Source organism: Muntiacus reevesi, chromosome 19 (assembly GCF_963930625.1).
Source record: "Muntiacus reevesi chromosome 19, mMunRee1.1, whole genome shotgun sequence".
NCBI lineage: Eukaryota > Metazoa > Chordata > Mammalia > Artiodactyla > Cervidae > Muntiacus > Muntiacus reevesi.
In genome coordinates, this window is record NC_089267.1 from 49466990 (window position 1) to 49484022 (window position 17033).

General features: G+C 42.6%; 1 protein-coding gene across 3 annotated transcripts in view; it reads right to left on the reverse strand.

The window, feature by feature from the left end:
* KLHL32 (kelch like family member 32) overlaps positions 1 to 17033 on the reverse strand; it is a 216712-nt gene that overhangs the window by 55786 nt on the left and 143893 nt on the right. Inside the window, exon 6 of one of the 3 annotated variants that reach the window (XM_065911353.1) lies at positions 9268 to 9321. In XM_065911353.1, coding sequence (XP_065767425.1) covers positions 9268 to 9321 — 54 coding nt within the window. Of the gene's footprint in view, positions 1 to 9267; positions 9484 to 17033 lie in introns of those variants that run through there. The other 2 variants (XM_065911352.1, XM_065911354.1) reach the window with 2 other exon arrangements.

Here is a 17033-nt window from a genome sequence, read left to right on the forward strand (position 1 = left end):
GCCAGGAGGATGAAAAGCAGGCCGACCTGGGTCAGTGTCTGTTCTAACTTCTTGAATCCAAGAGGTGTGGAATTCATCGTTCGAAAGCACTACACAGCCCCTCTACGTGGCTTAAATCGTACAAGAGATGGGAAGAACAGAAAGATTCTTCAGGAGACCCGGCAACCCGACAAATCAATCCCTTTGTTTACTTTATTATTTACTCTCTGTGTTGGGCTTCACTCCAGAGCATACGGTCCCAGCAGTGAGCAGAATAAGAAATTGCTTACAGTCCTCGGCAGGTTCAACGTCATTCTCACAGCCAAAGAGAGGGATGTCTGAAGTCTATTTGCCTCTGAACTAAGCGTTGTCCTTTCTGGATGGAGAATTCTAGTTTTACTTTCAGCTGTGAGTAATTTCCCCTTGTGATTGGCTGACTTATAGTCAATTTAGTATAATTAATGCCAAATTACATTGTAATTCACCTAGAATTACAAATTAAAAGCTATATTAAGAGCAAATGAATTAATCAAAATTAATGATATTATGCTCACTTGTTTTAAAGTGTTAATAAGATAGGTCCCCCTAAAACGTTTAAACTTCAGCACACCATCCATCACTACTTCAATTTCCTGACTTCCTTGTGTGGCCAGAGGAGCTGGTGTGTGGGCATTTCTCATCAACAAGAACACACACAAGGAAGATAAGTGTATTCAGCCTCCAGCTGGCCCGGCTCTTTTTAGCTTCTGTTCTTGAAACATAAGTAGTATCTGTACCATTTACTGAAACTGACTTCCTAGAGACAAAGAGGAACAATGCAAAAGCCTGTGCTATTTATCTTTAAAACTCATCAAAGATTTTTTACCTAAGAGAATTTTTCTTTCTGATTATGTTTTGTCTACTGGAATATTGAAATCTGTTTTCATTGTCCAATGTGGCACCCCCAAGTAACAAAGAGGTGGTCCTATTAAAGAGGAGAACCTCAACTATTCATGTATCTGAAGACTGCCCATGAGTACTATCTTAGAATGGCCACCTTTCCCCTTCAGGTAAGTTGAGAGATGTTATTCTTTAGTTTTACCTGTAGCCAAAGTCCTGGAGGCAGGGGTGAGTGAAGCAGAGTGAAAGGATGTCGGCATTTAAAAATAAATGCCAAAGGTTCCCCAGACATCTCTTTGTTATATAAACAAACCTAGAGCCTCTGGGTCATTCCATGGCTAAGTTGAGAGCCTCTCCTCTAGAATACCCAGAACAGGCAACCTCCACGGTCTGATATGGCCAACTGGCACAAACACCATGGCAACGGGCACCCAACTGGCCTGGTAAGGATTCCTATAGAGATAGTCTAGCAATGCAGGGCATGGGGTACAGGCTCATTTCTACCGGAAAGACACTATCATTTATCAGTGTTAATAAATTAATATTTTTCTCCCTTTCTCTTAAATCCCACATGTAGGCCATTACCCAGATGTCATTTTCTACTACGTAAATTTCTCAATTTTAATATTCAAGTATAAAATGAAGATATCAGGATTAATAATTTCCATCTGATCCATCCTCACTCTCACAACAGTCTGAAGACTTTCCATCACTCAGTCTGCAGGGCTGCAACAGAAATAACTGTGTTCTAAGATCTTTTTCACACTTATCGAAATCTCCTGGTCGGATTTTAAGGGATCCTCCACTATGGGATGTCTCTTCCTGCTCTTGATCACTCTGTACCTGCAAGGAATGGAAGGTGGTTCCCTACCTCTGCCAGGGTCCTCCCTTCACTCCTTCTCACCAAACCATCTAGAGCCTCAAGTTTCCAGGCTCTGAGAAAAGAAAGACCTTCAGCGACACTTTTTTGTATGACTTTTATTAAGAGTCATTTTTGCAACTTCCCACAAAGCAGCACAACAGGTGAGAGAGAAAACTGGTAATTTATTAGGAAATGTAGACTGCTGGCTCACGCATTACAGAGCAACAGATCGGTTCGCCTTCTGAGAACCTGGATTGGGTACGCTGAGTTCCTGTCTTCCTAGTGACTTGGAGTATTTGCAGAGGACACAGTGAGACCTCCACTGAAACCACTGTGGAGGGAGTCAATCACTTGTCCTCCGTGAGTTCTCGTTTCCTCACCTGTTAAAATGTGGGTGAGCGTTGCCTTATCGACCTTAACAAGGCTGATGGGAAATGTGAATGAAATGATGTGTGTAAAAATGCTTAAAAAGTATAAAGCTCTCTAAGGATTGTAAAAATTATTATTGCCGTTATTATTATTGATGAACTTCTGTGCCTGGCCTCGAGGTTTCTACCTCATGTTTAGCATACAGTTTGGGTTTTATTTTTAAATCCCTGATAACGCAGGTAGCAGGAATATGACTGCAGGCTACCAATGCATAAGTAATATTCTCCAGTCATCTTTTTCCTTCTCACAGCAGCAACAACAAAAATATCAGTCTGGAAACAACATGAATCACAATGAAAATTAGAAGCAGAGAACATAAATATGTCATATCTCATAAATCACCTGGTTGTTCTGTTGTGCTCATTTAAAACAAAATAAAAGGAAGGAAAAAGAAACTATTAACTCATGGGAACAGCAGCCCATGAATACAAGTCAGGTCTCCCGTAATTTCTGATAATCACTGCCCTGCACGGCCTCTTGACAGCGCGCAGCTCCAGCACGAGGATTAGCTGGAGCGAAGTCCCTCTGAAACGAACGTGGCGTGCGTCTCTCCAAGGCACACAGCCCAGACGAGCAACAGCGGGACCACTAGCCAAGCCCGTCGGGGATGAGTCCTCACAAGGAATGAGCCGCATGTGAATCAGGACAAGGGGCTGACTACACACTCCGGCCCCTCTGAGCACCAAGACCTGAAATAGCAGAAGGGCTCAGTGTCCAGCTGGGGGCACTCCCGGGATCCAACATCCTCCGGGCACGGCGCTATTTGGGATGTGAACGAACCACTATTTATTCTCAGGGTAGCATCTAGGAAAAAGGAAGTGAAGATGCCCTCATCACATTTGCAGAAAAGACTGTAAGTATCTGGGAGGGACTGCCAGAAGCTTCAGGAAGAAAACTGAGAAATGGTACAGATTTAGTTAAGATGCCCAGAAAGGGCCTCTCTGAAAAAATGGTAATGATACACGCATATATGAAATTAAACTGAGGAAGGGGAGGGATATAATGAAAGACTGTAATCAGGGGGTGGGGATAAGAGTTCTCAGGCCACAATATTTTATTTCATTTCCAGCTGCCAAGTGTAAGAATGAGGACGCTGCTTATGGAGCTTTTTGATTAAATGGTCACCCACGGTCTAATTTTTTTGAGGTTTGGACTCTACTGCAGTGATTGACAAAGGTTTGCAAAGCTGTTTACGAGAGTACGTACAGTGAACAAAAATGAACAGTGAGGGACTTACCTGGCGGTCCAACGGCTAGGACTCCACTGCGTTCCCAGTGCAGGGGGCCTGTGTTCGATTCCCAGGCAGGGACTAGATCCCACACGCCACAGCTAAAGAAGACCCCACATGCCGCAACTAAAGCCCAGTGCAGCCAAATAAATAAATAAATATTTTTAAAAAAGAATTAACAATGAATAAAGCACTGAAGAAAAGGCAAAGGGATACTGGGTGATGCTCGTATGTCCAAGCAAAAGAATTTCATTTTCCAACCCACCCATACCATTTCAATACACCCCAAATTAGCAAAGAAACCACTACTGTATTTGGCAGAGGTCAGTCCCCACTGGGAAGCAATCAGGCAGTGGGTGGGGGTGCCCAGTTAGGCAGAGGCAGCAGAAAGTCAGAGTCAGCCACAGGCCACAGGCATGAAGGCGCAGAGCTGGCCACCACCCATTCAACCTGCTGGCACCATGCCAGGGAACAGGGACAGCCAAGCCCTTCCCGATTTCTTTTCAGGACCAACCTGATGCACCTCTGTGTCTACAACACTCCAAGTATTTTTTTTTTTTTTTTTTACAACACTCCAAGTATTTTTGCGCTTCAGTTGTGAACTTGGGAGCTATGGGCCAAAGTGGGAAAAACCCAAGAATGAGAAGACGTGAATTTGATCTCTAGCTCTGTTACTTCAGGTTCCCCATTTGCACCACAGGAGCACAAAGCAATGCAAAATCCAGGCGCATTCTGGAAACCGGGATGTGATATTCAAACGTGAAGTGTTACGACGGCATTGTTGGACACACAGTACTGTTTGAAGTCCTTCCCTCTCCCTGGCCAGGGGTGCATCTGGGACAGTTTATCATCTTAGAGATAAAAGACGAACGCTGAGCACATCGCTAGTGTCCTCTATTTTCCAACTATAAAGGGACAGTAGCTTTTTGTTTGGGTTCACTTTCTGGGACTCCTTTTGAGGGAAATGATTAAATCAAACCTAAGGTGGGTAGTTTGTGGAGTAGATGAAAGCCCAGGAGGGGCCTGTCAAAAAAATCACTGCATCAGAGGTTGTTGACTACTCTAAACAATATGTGACTTACATCTCTAGAGATATAAAGTGAATGTGTTACTAACAGTATGACTTACAGAAGCAAATTTCCAACCAAAACACAAGGAAAAAAATGCTGTTTTAAAAGGTGGAACTCATTTAGTATACCAATTTTCTTAGAATAAATCCAGCCTTTTATAGGAATAGTAGGATGCCTTATTATCCATTCAATACATTTTAATATGAAAACTATACATTATTGTTTTTAATTCATTATTTATAGAGTGTAAAAGAACAAGAAGGTAGCATTCAACACAAACCCTACAGGTACAGCCTCTGGCTCTGGGGATGAAGAATCAAAGACAAATGTAAACATGATTACCTACTCCAATCCCCCCAGCCCCAAACCACATGACACGGTTCGTCTTTGCCAAACTAAAACGGGACATGACTGGGATAAAAAAGACTTCCCCTGCCAAGGTCTGGTCTTGTCTGACATCAGTGATGTGACCACTGAATCGTTTGCTCTTGTTATCTACTGAAGTCCAGGCAAAGTTAGGCTCAAAATATAAGGAGGAGCCCTCAAGCCAAGGGATGAAAAAGTAAAGGATGAAAACCACTGATGTATAATTAACACTTATTAAATAATAAGTGCTTTTCACTGAAAGTAGGAAATAGTTAATTAAGAATTAACGATAAACAAAACTTTTCCCTGTTCAGAAATAAAGCTAAGCTAAATCTCTCTAACCCAACAACTGAACACATTTAAACAACTTTTTATCCCAGGATCTAACTTCTAAAACTGTGCCGAGCACATAACAGGTATACTATAAATACTCATTTGTAATTCAACAATCTACTGTACCCATTTTTAAATATCCTTGTTTCTGCTACTTCAGAGACGAAATAATAATCCAGAGAGCTGGGTAATGGTTTAAAACCGGAAGGATCCCTCCCAGTTGGGGTGAGGATTAGGAGAGGGAAATGCAGTTAGCTAGCTTGTCCTCTGCCTTACATTTAGTGGTTTGGGCCATTTAGTAGGTGCTCAGTTTATACTGGTGGATAGGAACTTCTCTGGCAGTCCAGTGGTTAAGACTCAACACTTCAAACACAGGGGTTGTGGGTTTGATACCTGGTCAGGGAACTAGGATCCCACATGCCATGTGGCGCAGCTGAAAAAAAAAAATACTGATAGGTGGACAGCCACACTTTCTCCCTACGCTAGCAAATACAAGAATTTACATAATATATAGGTCTTTCTACCACTGTCACAGAAGGTAACTTCCCCTTTATTCTCAGAAAAGAGACTGCGGTAAAAAAAAAAAAGAAAGGGCAGAGAGTGTACCTTCCTGAGGAAAAAAACGGATTATCCAGTACCTCCTATGAAATGAGAACAGACCCAATATGTGGGAGTGGAATGGAACTGTTTCATGGTTTCACTCTAAGTTTTAGAGCAGGACCCCTGGCTCAGTAGTCTGAAACTATTATGTTGAATCTAAGGAGAGAAATGTAGCAGGCCCCTGCTGAAACAAGGTCCTAAGTCAAAGCTAAAACCTGAAAGCAAAGTAAAACTGGTGGAGATCTGCCGGGTCAGGGATGCCAGTGACCTCACGCCCCCATGCTTCCTCCTCCGCTGATTGGCTCGTTTTTAGTCTGCTCTTTCTTCGAACCCAATGACCAATCTGGTATCTTTCATCTGGAATCTGAGAAATTGCTGGCCTTGAACTCTAACACCAAATTGTTGGGCTGAATTGAACTGAATTAAAAAAAAAAAAAGGTTTTTTGAGGGGACTTCTCTGCCTTTATATATCCAAAGTGTGTACATGTAAAGTCTCAACTGTACCCGTGGATATAAAGTGAAGTTAATGAACAGACCCAGCAGTTTCAGGCTATGGAAGGGAGAAAATAATTGTTTAGGGGGGATAAAGAAGCCTCTGTGAGAGAGAAGACTTAAGATAAAGTTTTAAAAGGCCAGGTAGAAGAAAAGAGAGCAGACAAAAAGCATAATCTCAGGGGATTTCACAGGTTTTTCAGATGCACAGAATGGTTATCACGGGCTTTAGCACATTTTGGCAGGAAAGGGACTGGATAAGGGACAGCAGGAAAAAAAAAAAAAACAGCCTGTTCAGTCAGGATAAAGTGACAGTCCTCATGACATGTCTTCAGAGTCAAATTGTGTGAAGTATGGTGAATAATAAAAATTGGGCCTTTTGCCAAATGAGGTGGATATCCCGGATTACATTACCAGTAGGCCAGAGAGTGGAAGGGCCACACGTGTAAGGCGTATGTGTGTGTTTACTGAGCGCTCACATAAGTCACCAGCGGCACACAATCAAACCGCACCATGCCTTCATCCGCTTCCTATTGCTTGTCCTCCTTTGTGCCAATTTTCTCTTTCCTCTCCAACACCCCTAAGATTCACTGTTGTTCTTTAGGACATGGGATAGGGATTTGTCAAAGTCAATGAGCACTTTATTACAGTGAGAACGTTCCGTAATGAACAATTCAGCAATTTAATGAGATTCTGTAGATCTGTCTCCAACCTGTCCATCAAGTTTCACTTCTATAAAGTCACCCTGACACTAATCCTCTGGCATACCCAATCTTCACCCTGGGCTGAATATTAGATTCTTCCCTGGTATATTGCATTACCAGTATAACCTCAGCAAAAATGATGAACTTAACTATACTTGAGGTGATATAACTGGACTGATCTGATTTTTCTCTACTGGGTTGAGTACAAGGGAATTACTTATTTACTAAGATAATGCAAAAACAGTTTCTTATTGCCCGTTGAATGCCTAAATTGATAATATTTCTGTGAGTCTTTTAATTCTTTCTTTAGTACCAGGTCTAAGAAAATATTGCCTGCAGCAGAAAGCAGCTTTTGAGATTCTACATTATAATATTAGTAACCTTTAGAGAGGCAATTACAGCAACTCCTATGTGAATAGCGTGAAATTTTTGGACACTCGCACATCTGTACATTACCATGTTGATATCTGGCAGTGCTTTCAACCATGCCACAAAAAGAGACAGAAGCCACAGGGATGGTTGGCCCACGTCTCAATTTGGTTAGAAATAATCAAATGCAGAATTCATTCTAAGTCTTTTTCCCTTTGGGAAGTCAAGAAAAATATGACAATTCCTCACTTTGAATTAACCAGAGTAAGTCTGATGATTTGTGCTTTCCACAGATAATTAAAATTCATAGCCCAAACTCATCCTCACCAACACCTCTGACCTCTGCCTGAAGAAACATTAGGAGGTATACCTAAGAAGCAGAAAATAATTTGTGGCTTGTTTTTTTCACTTATATTTTCTTGTCAAGACAGCGTGGGATACTTGAAAGATGAGGGCAGGTGTCAGCAAACATGGATTTGAAGCCTGGCTCTGTTCTGTAACCCTGAGGCAAGACACTGAAGCCTCATCTTGCTTGTCCGGAGGATGGAATGACAACAGCCAGCCTTCCGGCCTGTTGTGATGATAGGCTAGTAAGTTTGCAAAGAGCCTGGGTCCTGGAAGGCCCTCAGTACACCGCAGCTCTTATCCTCACTGGTGGAAGCAGTGGTGAAGAGGAAAGTTGCTGATTAAAGTAAGATAAAGAAATTCGGGAGAAAGGCATCAGGAAAATTAGCCATCAGTAGAATCAGATGTGGGCTTCCCAGGTGACTCAGTGGTAAGGAATCTGCCTGCCAATGCAGGAGACGTGGGTTGGATCCCTGGGTCAGGAATATCCCCTGGAGAAGGAAAATGGCAACTCACCCCAAGTATTCTTGCCTGGAGAATCCCCATGGACAGAGGAGCCTGGCGGGCTATATCGTCCATGGGGTCACAAAGAGTTGGACACGACTCAGCAATTAAATCACCACCATCAGAGAATCAGACATTGGATAATTCACAACTATCTATGACTCCATTTCAGCCAGAATTAAAGTATTCTCTGAATGTCTTTTGATAAGATACAAGGTGCCTCATCAGCTAATAGAAGACTTCATATTTTCCCTTGTATGCTGTATATAAACATTTTTCAAATGACCGTGAAATCTTGAAGGTACGGAATCCAAGAAGTAACAAGACGGCTAGCCACTGCTTCAGAGAGGAAGACGGAGAGTGTAAGGAGGAGCGGGGAAAGACGGACTCTGACTGTCCTTGGAAAACAGCCAGACTGTGGTGACAGTGTTTCAAAGACACTGTGGATTGTTCAGGTACAGTCACTGCCGACGAGCACAGTGGATTCCAACGGGATGATCAACTTGAAGACACAAAACATCCCCTGTCCCCTAAACAAAGGGCACCTGAAAGGAATGCTATGTCAGGCGAAAAGGCAGGGCTTAGGAAAACAGCAAGGAGCACAGAATGAAGGAAGGAAAGAGACTTTCCCAATGTGAGGCAGAAAGAGCTTCGTCTCATTTACGGTCCCAGCTGCTCTCTACTGCATGAAGGCTTGTTTCTGAACTGTTTACAGGAAAGCCCAGAGTTTATTCTGATTCCATTGGTCTTAAATAGGCATAAATACCACTTCACAACCTGTCCTTCTCATATTCAGCTTCAGTAACTATGCTTGGCAAGAGGATAGAAACCCTTGACTCTTTCTGATGTCACCCCCTTAGGTTCTGGAAAGCCATGGTGAAGGTCTGAGGAATCTTGCCTGTGATTCCCTCAGTTAAGCTGAGCGGGATGAAGCCTCAAGGGCTGGTGTTCTCCAATTACTTGCCCATCAAGGACATGACTTCTGAGAGACTTCAACTCCAGTGTGGAGCAAACCAGACAAAATACTTGTCACTGTTCCTCAATCCCTTAACTTTTAATCATCCCACGACTTCGCGCCGGAGGAGGACCCATGCAGAGTGCTCTTACCTGCCAGATCTGCTCTTCGCTCAAGGAGGTCAGGCGGTCACTCTTCAGAACCTCCTGAAGCAGACAATAAGGCAGCGTTAGAATGTCCTCCGGCCGACTCTTCAGGAGCTCAGAGAGGTGTTTCACTAAGAAATCGATCACTGCCTTCTCCAACAAAGTGAGGTTAAAGAGGTCAGCAAGTCTGTACAGATCCAAGTAATTAAAGCTATTTAATTCCTGGGTGTCAAAAAAATAAAAATAAAAATGGAAAAAGATCTCTTAGAAATCAATCCAAGAAAGAATAAGCAAGAAATTCAGACTCCCTGAAGTTTGCATCACAGGAGTGGGAGAAAGGGAACTATACAAAACAACAAAATCCTCATGACGAGGATCTGGGCAGAGAATTGGTGTTCTAGAATTTAACATTTTTTTCCCCTTCTTTTGCCCCTCTTAAAACCCATGTACTTCAAGACGTCTAAATAAAAGGTACCGAAAGGGGTTTCTGGTTTCACTGGCAAAAATGTTACTTTGCAATCTTTTAGGAACATTTTCCCAATGAAAACAATTTTTTCATTTTATAGCTCTCAGGTGATACATTTCTTCCACTAAAGATAAAATGAGGGCAGGCAGAATGGGAGCCCTACTCTTTTTCCAAAACCCCAAATTAAACACAGAGTTAAAAACAACTGACAATGAATTAAAACAAAGATTTTTACATGTAAAGTCTCAGGGAATGAGGAAATCTCCCAGAAAAGATTCCTGTCCTGAGTAATTCTATACTGAACCCACCTGAGATGAACAATTTATAATTGTTCTTTGCTTTCTGGAAGCCTCAACAATTCAGACAGTCAACGGCAATCTTTTCAGAGTTTCTATAGCAATGCTTCATTGTGAGGGGGTGGGGTGGGATTTTACCTGTCTCTACAAGTTCTCAAACTCATAGCCAAGCTATATAATAAGGCCCCCAGAAGCCAGAGCATCTATGAAACCTCTGCCTTGTAACTCTGCAAGAACCATATTGGGAACACAGGTTTGTTGATAGAAAACTTACCTATTTCAAGCAGACTGAAAGTAGGCTTTGTCCTAGTTCTCCTCATTTTCAACTTGCAATTATTATTACAATATTCTCCAATGACTTAAAGAGTGCAGAACACGATCAGATAGGTATTTTACTCCATGGATTGATTGATTTTCAACATGTATTATTACAATATTTCCCAGTAACTTAAGGAATGCAGAACACCATCAGACGGCTATTTTACTCCATTGACTGATTTATTTTCAACATACTTAGCCCTATTTTTAGTAATCTAAAAAGTATTAAGAACTCTTTCTAAAACCTATATATTCTAATGTATCTGTTTCCATAATAGTTCAAGGTTTAAAGGAATATGTTCTAAACTGGCACTGTCCAGATTGGTAGCCTACTAGCCAGCCACATGTACCTATTCAGCGTTTGAAATGTAGCTAGTGTGATGTGAGATGTGCTGTGAGTGTTACATATGGGCTTCCCAGGTGGCGCAGTGGTAAAGAATCCACCTGCCAATGCAGGACACGTGGGTTCCATCCCTGGGTTGGGAAGATCCCCTGGAAGAGGAAACGGCAACCCACTCCGGTACTGCTTGCCTGAGAATCCCATGGACAGAGGAGCCTGGCGGGTTACAGTCCCCGGGGTCACAGGGAGTCTGACATGACTGAGTGACTGACCAAGCATGCATGCATAATGTTAAATATATATGAAAGCAAAGAGTAAGAAAAATAGAATGTAAAATGTCTCATTAATAATTTTATATTGATTATATCTTGAAATGGTATTACTCTGGATATAGTAGATTAAACATATTATCATTAATTCACCTTTTTTTTTTTTTACTTTTAATGCAGCTCCTAGAAAATTTAAAATTAATATATATGACTTCCATTATGTTTCTACTGTACAATGTTTTTCTAAATAATGAAAAGTATAGTGAAGATGTAAAAACAGGTCTCGGAGTAACAGCTGCATCATCATCACAGTCACCTGATTCTTTTTCTTTAGATTCTATTTCTTTTGGTGGGAGATGACACTTTAATTACATTCCTAACAGGAGTCAAGCTACATGACTTCAGGAATCAGACATAAGATTCTGGCTCTTAATAGCTCTATTTGCCAACACAATTGAAAAAGAATAAATAACTTGTCTTTGAAATGAGGTTTACTACAGTTAACCACTAAAATTCATTGCAACTCAAAATATCTAAGGATCCACTCACAGCCACTCAATTAAAATATGCTGGCTTTCCATTCAGCAGACTTTATCAAAGGAATACTGCAGATTCTGCCTCCAGTACCAATTTTTTTAAGTACTGTTTAAACTCCTTCTCCAAGTCTTACCTTTTCAGATTGGTAAATTCTACTATGGAAGAAAAGAATAGGTAACCCTTGCACGTGGAGCTTCTACAGCCAACTTTAGGACCATCTTCTTGGAATGAGTAAGTTATCTCTAGTCAGTACATCTAGGAAGCAAGTTTAACTGCTACTGGGCCCTGGATACGATTTTAGCTTCCAGGTAAGTCACTCTGAGGCCTTCCCTGGCGGCTCAGTTGCTAAAGAATCTGCTTGCAATGCAGGAGGCCTGGGTTTGATCCCTGGGTTGGGAAGAGCCCAAGAAGAGAGAGGCTACCCACTCCAGTATTCTGGCCTGGAGAATTCCACGGACTGTAGAGCCCATGGGGTCGCAGAGTCGGACACGACTGAGCGACTTGGCTACCACTGCTAAGTCACTCTGCAGTCCTCAGGAGCGTGGGGTGTCGGCGCCTTTCAGGCACCGGGGGCGCACGCCCAAACCTCGCCTCAATTCAGCGGGGCAGCCAGCGGCACCTCGCAGAAAGACAGCATTCGCAGAGGCAGGAACCGCCAAGCTCCGCAAAGGAAAAGATGAACGCGCACAGCACAGGGCGGTGTTTTTTTCCCACTCATCCTGCCAAAAAGGTGTACACGCCATGAGTTTGGGGCTGGATTATGCAGTGCAATCAAATATTCTTTTTAAGTATCTCTGTATAGAGATACTGGGTTTCTGCTGATTAGAAGTCAGTCCAGTTCAAAACTGCAGAGGACCAGAGAATTAACTTAATATGGGATTTTAAAAAGTGTGTTTCTCTTCTGCTGTGTTCCTTTTGAATGTAATCATTTAATTCCTACTTCCAGTCCTGAAATATTTTTGTTTCCTAAGGGTATAATTTTATATCACTCCCAAATCCAATCTAACAAAGCATTTGTTATTAGTGGAGAACGAAGGCTAAATGGACAAGTGTCAGTGCTTGAGTGAAGAGCAAAGGCAAACTCAACTGACATGTACTGGTGCAGAAGAGAAACAACAGCTAAAAGTCTGCCCCCTGCCTTTACCTTTTCATTTCTCCTCTCTTCTGCTTAAAAGCATAATTTCCCCAAATTGCCAGTGCTCTCTCTGTCCAAGCTCCTGGTTCCCCTTGCTATGCATACTTAGCACCTCGGGAGTCACACTGTGTAAAGTGGGGAATTGAGAGGAAAAAAGAAAACCTTCCTGAGGTCTTGATACCACAATATACATCCCTCCTACTGGGGCCATGTGCTCATGGGAGTCTTGAGCAAAATCATCACTTCTTGTTCTATTGGCTAAGACCATGTGCAAGCAAAAAATAGTGCTGCTTTTAAGGATTCCCATTAATGTGATGGGGGAGGTGGGAAGCAATGGTTAAACTGCATTGAATGTTCACCTATAATTCTCTGCATGGAAAAAAAAAATCATCACTGTTATGGAAATAGTGCCATTATGTGTCTGGTTATAAACAGTAATATATTTGTTCATTTCATAAAACTCAGGAAGTACAAAGTATGGAAAAGAAAACAAAAATCATTCCTATTTCACCATGCAGAGATAATCACTATTAATGTTTCTGTACATATTTCTAGACTTGTTTTGAAAGAACTCTTTTATATGTATAAGAAAGAGAAAGAACAATTGTATTCAGGAGCAGAAGAAACCATCAACAGCCACAGGCACTCAGAGGCAATCCAGGTTGGTGGAAAAGAGCAAAGCCCACAGAATCAGGTAGACCTGGTTCAAATCCAGCGTGTTAATTATTATTATTGTTGGCTATGGCCTTGGATCAGTCACTGAACCTCTGTTCTTCCTCATTTACAAAATGGAGAGTCCACCCAGTTCATAGGGCTGTTATAGAGATGAGAGAAAAGCACTTACCACACAGCTTGGTCCACAGAAAGCAGACAGTAGATTTGGCAGGCAGGGAAACATTAAGTACATTTGAGCACTGTTCTTTGGCATCCATAAGCCCTGATTCATCACTGATGCAAGGAGGGCAAAGTGAAGAATCTGGTCCCTTCATGTATCAAAGTCTTAAATAAGCTGCACCAGTTAAGTCAGGGAAAAGGAGGCAAGCCAAGTAAAAACCGTACAATTGAGTCATAAACTGAGTCATAAATTGAATGATGTTAAGGCCTCCCACATCTGTATTATTAGCCCAAACCTCTCTCCTAAGCTCTGAATTCATTTTCCCAACTGCCGATAAGAGGACATCTTCTCTTGGATATTCCACAGCCATACTGAACTCAACATACCAACAGTGAACTTATATTTTGCAAATCTGCACCTTTTCCTATATTCCCCTTCTTGGAGAATGACCACATTCTGTCCCCACGGCAGGGTCCCCAAAGGTGGCCCATATCCCTCCCTCATAGCCAGCTGGTCACCAAGTTCTGTTTGCTCTTCCTCCTTAGCATTTCCTGTTCTGTTCACCGTCTCCTATCCAGACTTCCTACAATAGCGTCCTGAATTGCACTTTCCTGCTCCCAGTACCAGACTCTCAATCCTCTCTTTTTACAAGACTCGAACCATAGTGATCATCTGTTTAAAACCCATCAACAGGTATCCTTTTGCTTAATGGAGAAAAGTCCAAACTCAGTTACAATGCGGAGCCTTCCATAACCTGCTGACCTGCTTACCCTGTAGTGTAAGAGTCCCACACACCTTTGCTTGGCTCCCACCGTTTCAATGACTTACACATTCACATCATGGGCCAGAACCACACCAGGCATACATAAAACAGAGACGAAGATAAATAGGCAGGTCCTAGGCTTCATAAGGTGTACAGTCTACTGGAAGAGTAAGCCATTAACAAAAAACGTTGAAAATAAATGGAAAGTTATCACTGAGGTAAAGGTGACAAAGGGTAGAACAGAGAGCTATATAATGCCCAGTGGACAGATTTGACCTGGAGTGGAAAGATACTAATGGTGGCCCATGGGAGCCAACATGCAGCTGATAACTGAAGAAGAGCAGATTCACTTGGCAAAGGGTGGGGTGGGGTGCATACTAACTATATTTTCTTGTATCTTGATGCTCTGGCATCAGAGGCCTCACTGACAGGGGAGAGACCGCCTCTCCCTTGGGACAGTCAAGTTTTAGAAGGATGCACCTTTCATATGCAGAGTAACCAACCAAGAGCCCAAACTGCCACCCAACTCCTCTAGCTGGCTCCTACACTCCGGCTGTCAGTATTCCTCTGCATTCCCAGGTGTCTCAAGTGATAAAGAACCCACCTGCCAATGCAGGATCCACAGGAGATGCAGGTCTGATCCCTGGGCTGGGAAGATCCCCTGGAGGAGGAAATGGCACCCCACTACAGTATTCTTGCCTGGGAAATCCTATGGACAGAGGAGCCTGGTGAGCTAAAGTCCATGAGGTCCACAGTCATACACTACAGAAGTGACTGAGCACACACACGCTCAACGAACCCAGGGATAAGTAGCAGACACCTAGAGACGGCCTACATACCTTAGACTGGCTAAGCCTGCTTATCTGCCGTGTCCTTCCCGAGGAAGCCACAGCAAATGCTCTTGCCCACTATTTCCCTTCACTCCTTCCACCTCCTGCTCAACCCTGGAACTTCCCCCTGTGGCCCCATGGGCTTTGCCATGCTGCCTCCTCTTGGGAACTGTAAGTAACAAAGTGTCATTTCAATGGCAGTGGTCTCCTGATTTGTTGGTTTTACCCTCAGTTTAGTTCAATTCCTCAGTCGTGTCCAACTCTTTGCGACCCCATGGACCACCAGGCTTCCCTGTGCATCACCAACCACCGGACCTTGCTCAAACTCATGTCCATCGAGTCAGTGACGCCATTCAACCATCTCATCTTCTGTCTTCCCCTTCTCCTCCCACCTTCACTCTTTCCCAGCATCAGGGTCTTTTCAAATGAGTCAATTCTTCGAATCAGGTGGCCAAAATATTGGAGCTTCAGCTGCAGCATCAGTCCTTCCAATGAATATTCAGGACTGATTTCCTTTAGGACAGACTGGATGGAACTCCTTGAAGTCCAAAGGACTCTTAGGAGTCTTCTCCAACACCACAGTTCAAAAGTATCAATTCTTCGGCACTCACCTATCTTTACAGTTCAACTCTTACATCCATACACGACTACTCAAAAAACCATAGCTTAGACTACATGGACCTTTGTTGGCAAAGTAATGTCTCTGTTTTTAATATGCTGTCTAGGTTGGCCATAACTTTTCTTCCAAGGAGCAAGCGTCTTTTAATTTCATGGCTGCAGTCACCATCTGCAGTAATTTTGGAGCCCCCCAAAATAAAGTCTCTCACTGTTTGAATTGTTTCCCCATTTGCCATGAAGTGATTAGACCAGATGCCATGATCTTAGTTTTCTGAATGTTGAGTTTTAAGCCAACTTTTTCACTCTCCTCTTTCACTTTCATTAAGAGGCTTTTTAGTTGTTCTTCACTCTCTGCCATAAGGGTGGTGTCATCTGCGTATCTGAGGTTACTGATATTTCTCCCAGGGATCTTGATTCCAGCCTGTGCTTCTTCCAGCCCAGCATTCCTCATGATGTACTCTGCATATAAGTTAAATAAGAAGGGTGATAATAGGCAGCCTTGACATACTCCTTTCCTGATCTGGAACCAGACTATTGTTCCAAGTCCAGTTCTAATGGTTGCTTCTCGACCTGCATACAGATTTCTCAGGAGGCAGGTCAGGTGGGCTGGTATTCCCATCTCTTTAAGAATTTCCACAGTTTGTGGTGATCCACACAGTCAAAGGCTTTGGTGTAGTCAATAAAGCATATTTTTTTTTTCTGGAACTCTCTTGCTTTTCCGATGATACAATGGATGTTGGCAATTTGATCTCTGGTTCCTCTGCCTTTTCTAAATCCAGCTTGAACATCAGGAAGTTCACAGTTCATGTACTGTTGAAGCCTGGCTTGGAGAATTTTGAGCATTAGTTTGCTGGCATATGAGATGAGTACAATTGTGCGGTAGTCTGAACATTCTTTGGAATTGCCTTTCTTTGGGATTGGAATGAAAACTGACCTTTTCCAGTCCTGTGGCCACTGCTGAGTTTTCCAAATTTCCTGCCATATTGAGTGCAGCACTTTCACAGTGTCATCTTTCAGGATTTGAAATAGCTCAACTAGAATTCCATTACCTCCACTAGCTTTGTTCGTAGTGATGGTTCCTAAGGCCCCCTTGACTTCGCATTCCAGGATGTCTCGCTCTAGGTGAGTGATCACACCATCGTGGCTATCTGGGTCATGAAGATCTTTTTTGTATAGTTCTTTTGGTATTCTTGCCACCTCTTCTTAATATCTTCTGCTTCTGTTAGGTCCATACCATTTCTGTCCTTTATCGACCCAATCTTTGCATGAAATGTTTCCTTGGTATCTCTAGTTTTCTTGAAGAGATCTCTAGTCTTTCCCATTCTATTGTTTTCCTCTATTTCTTTGCACTGATCACTGAGGAAG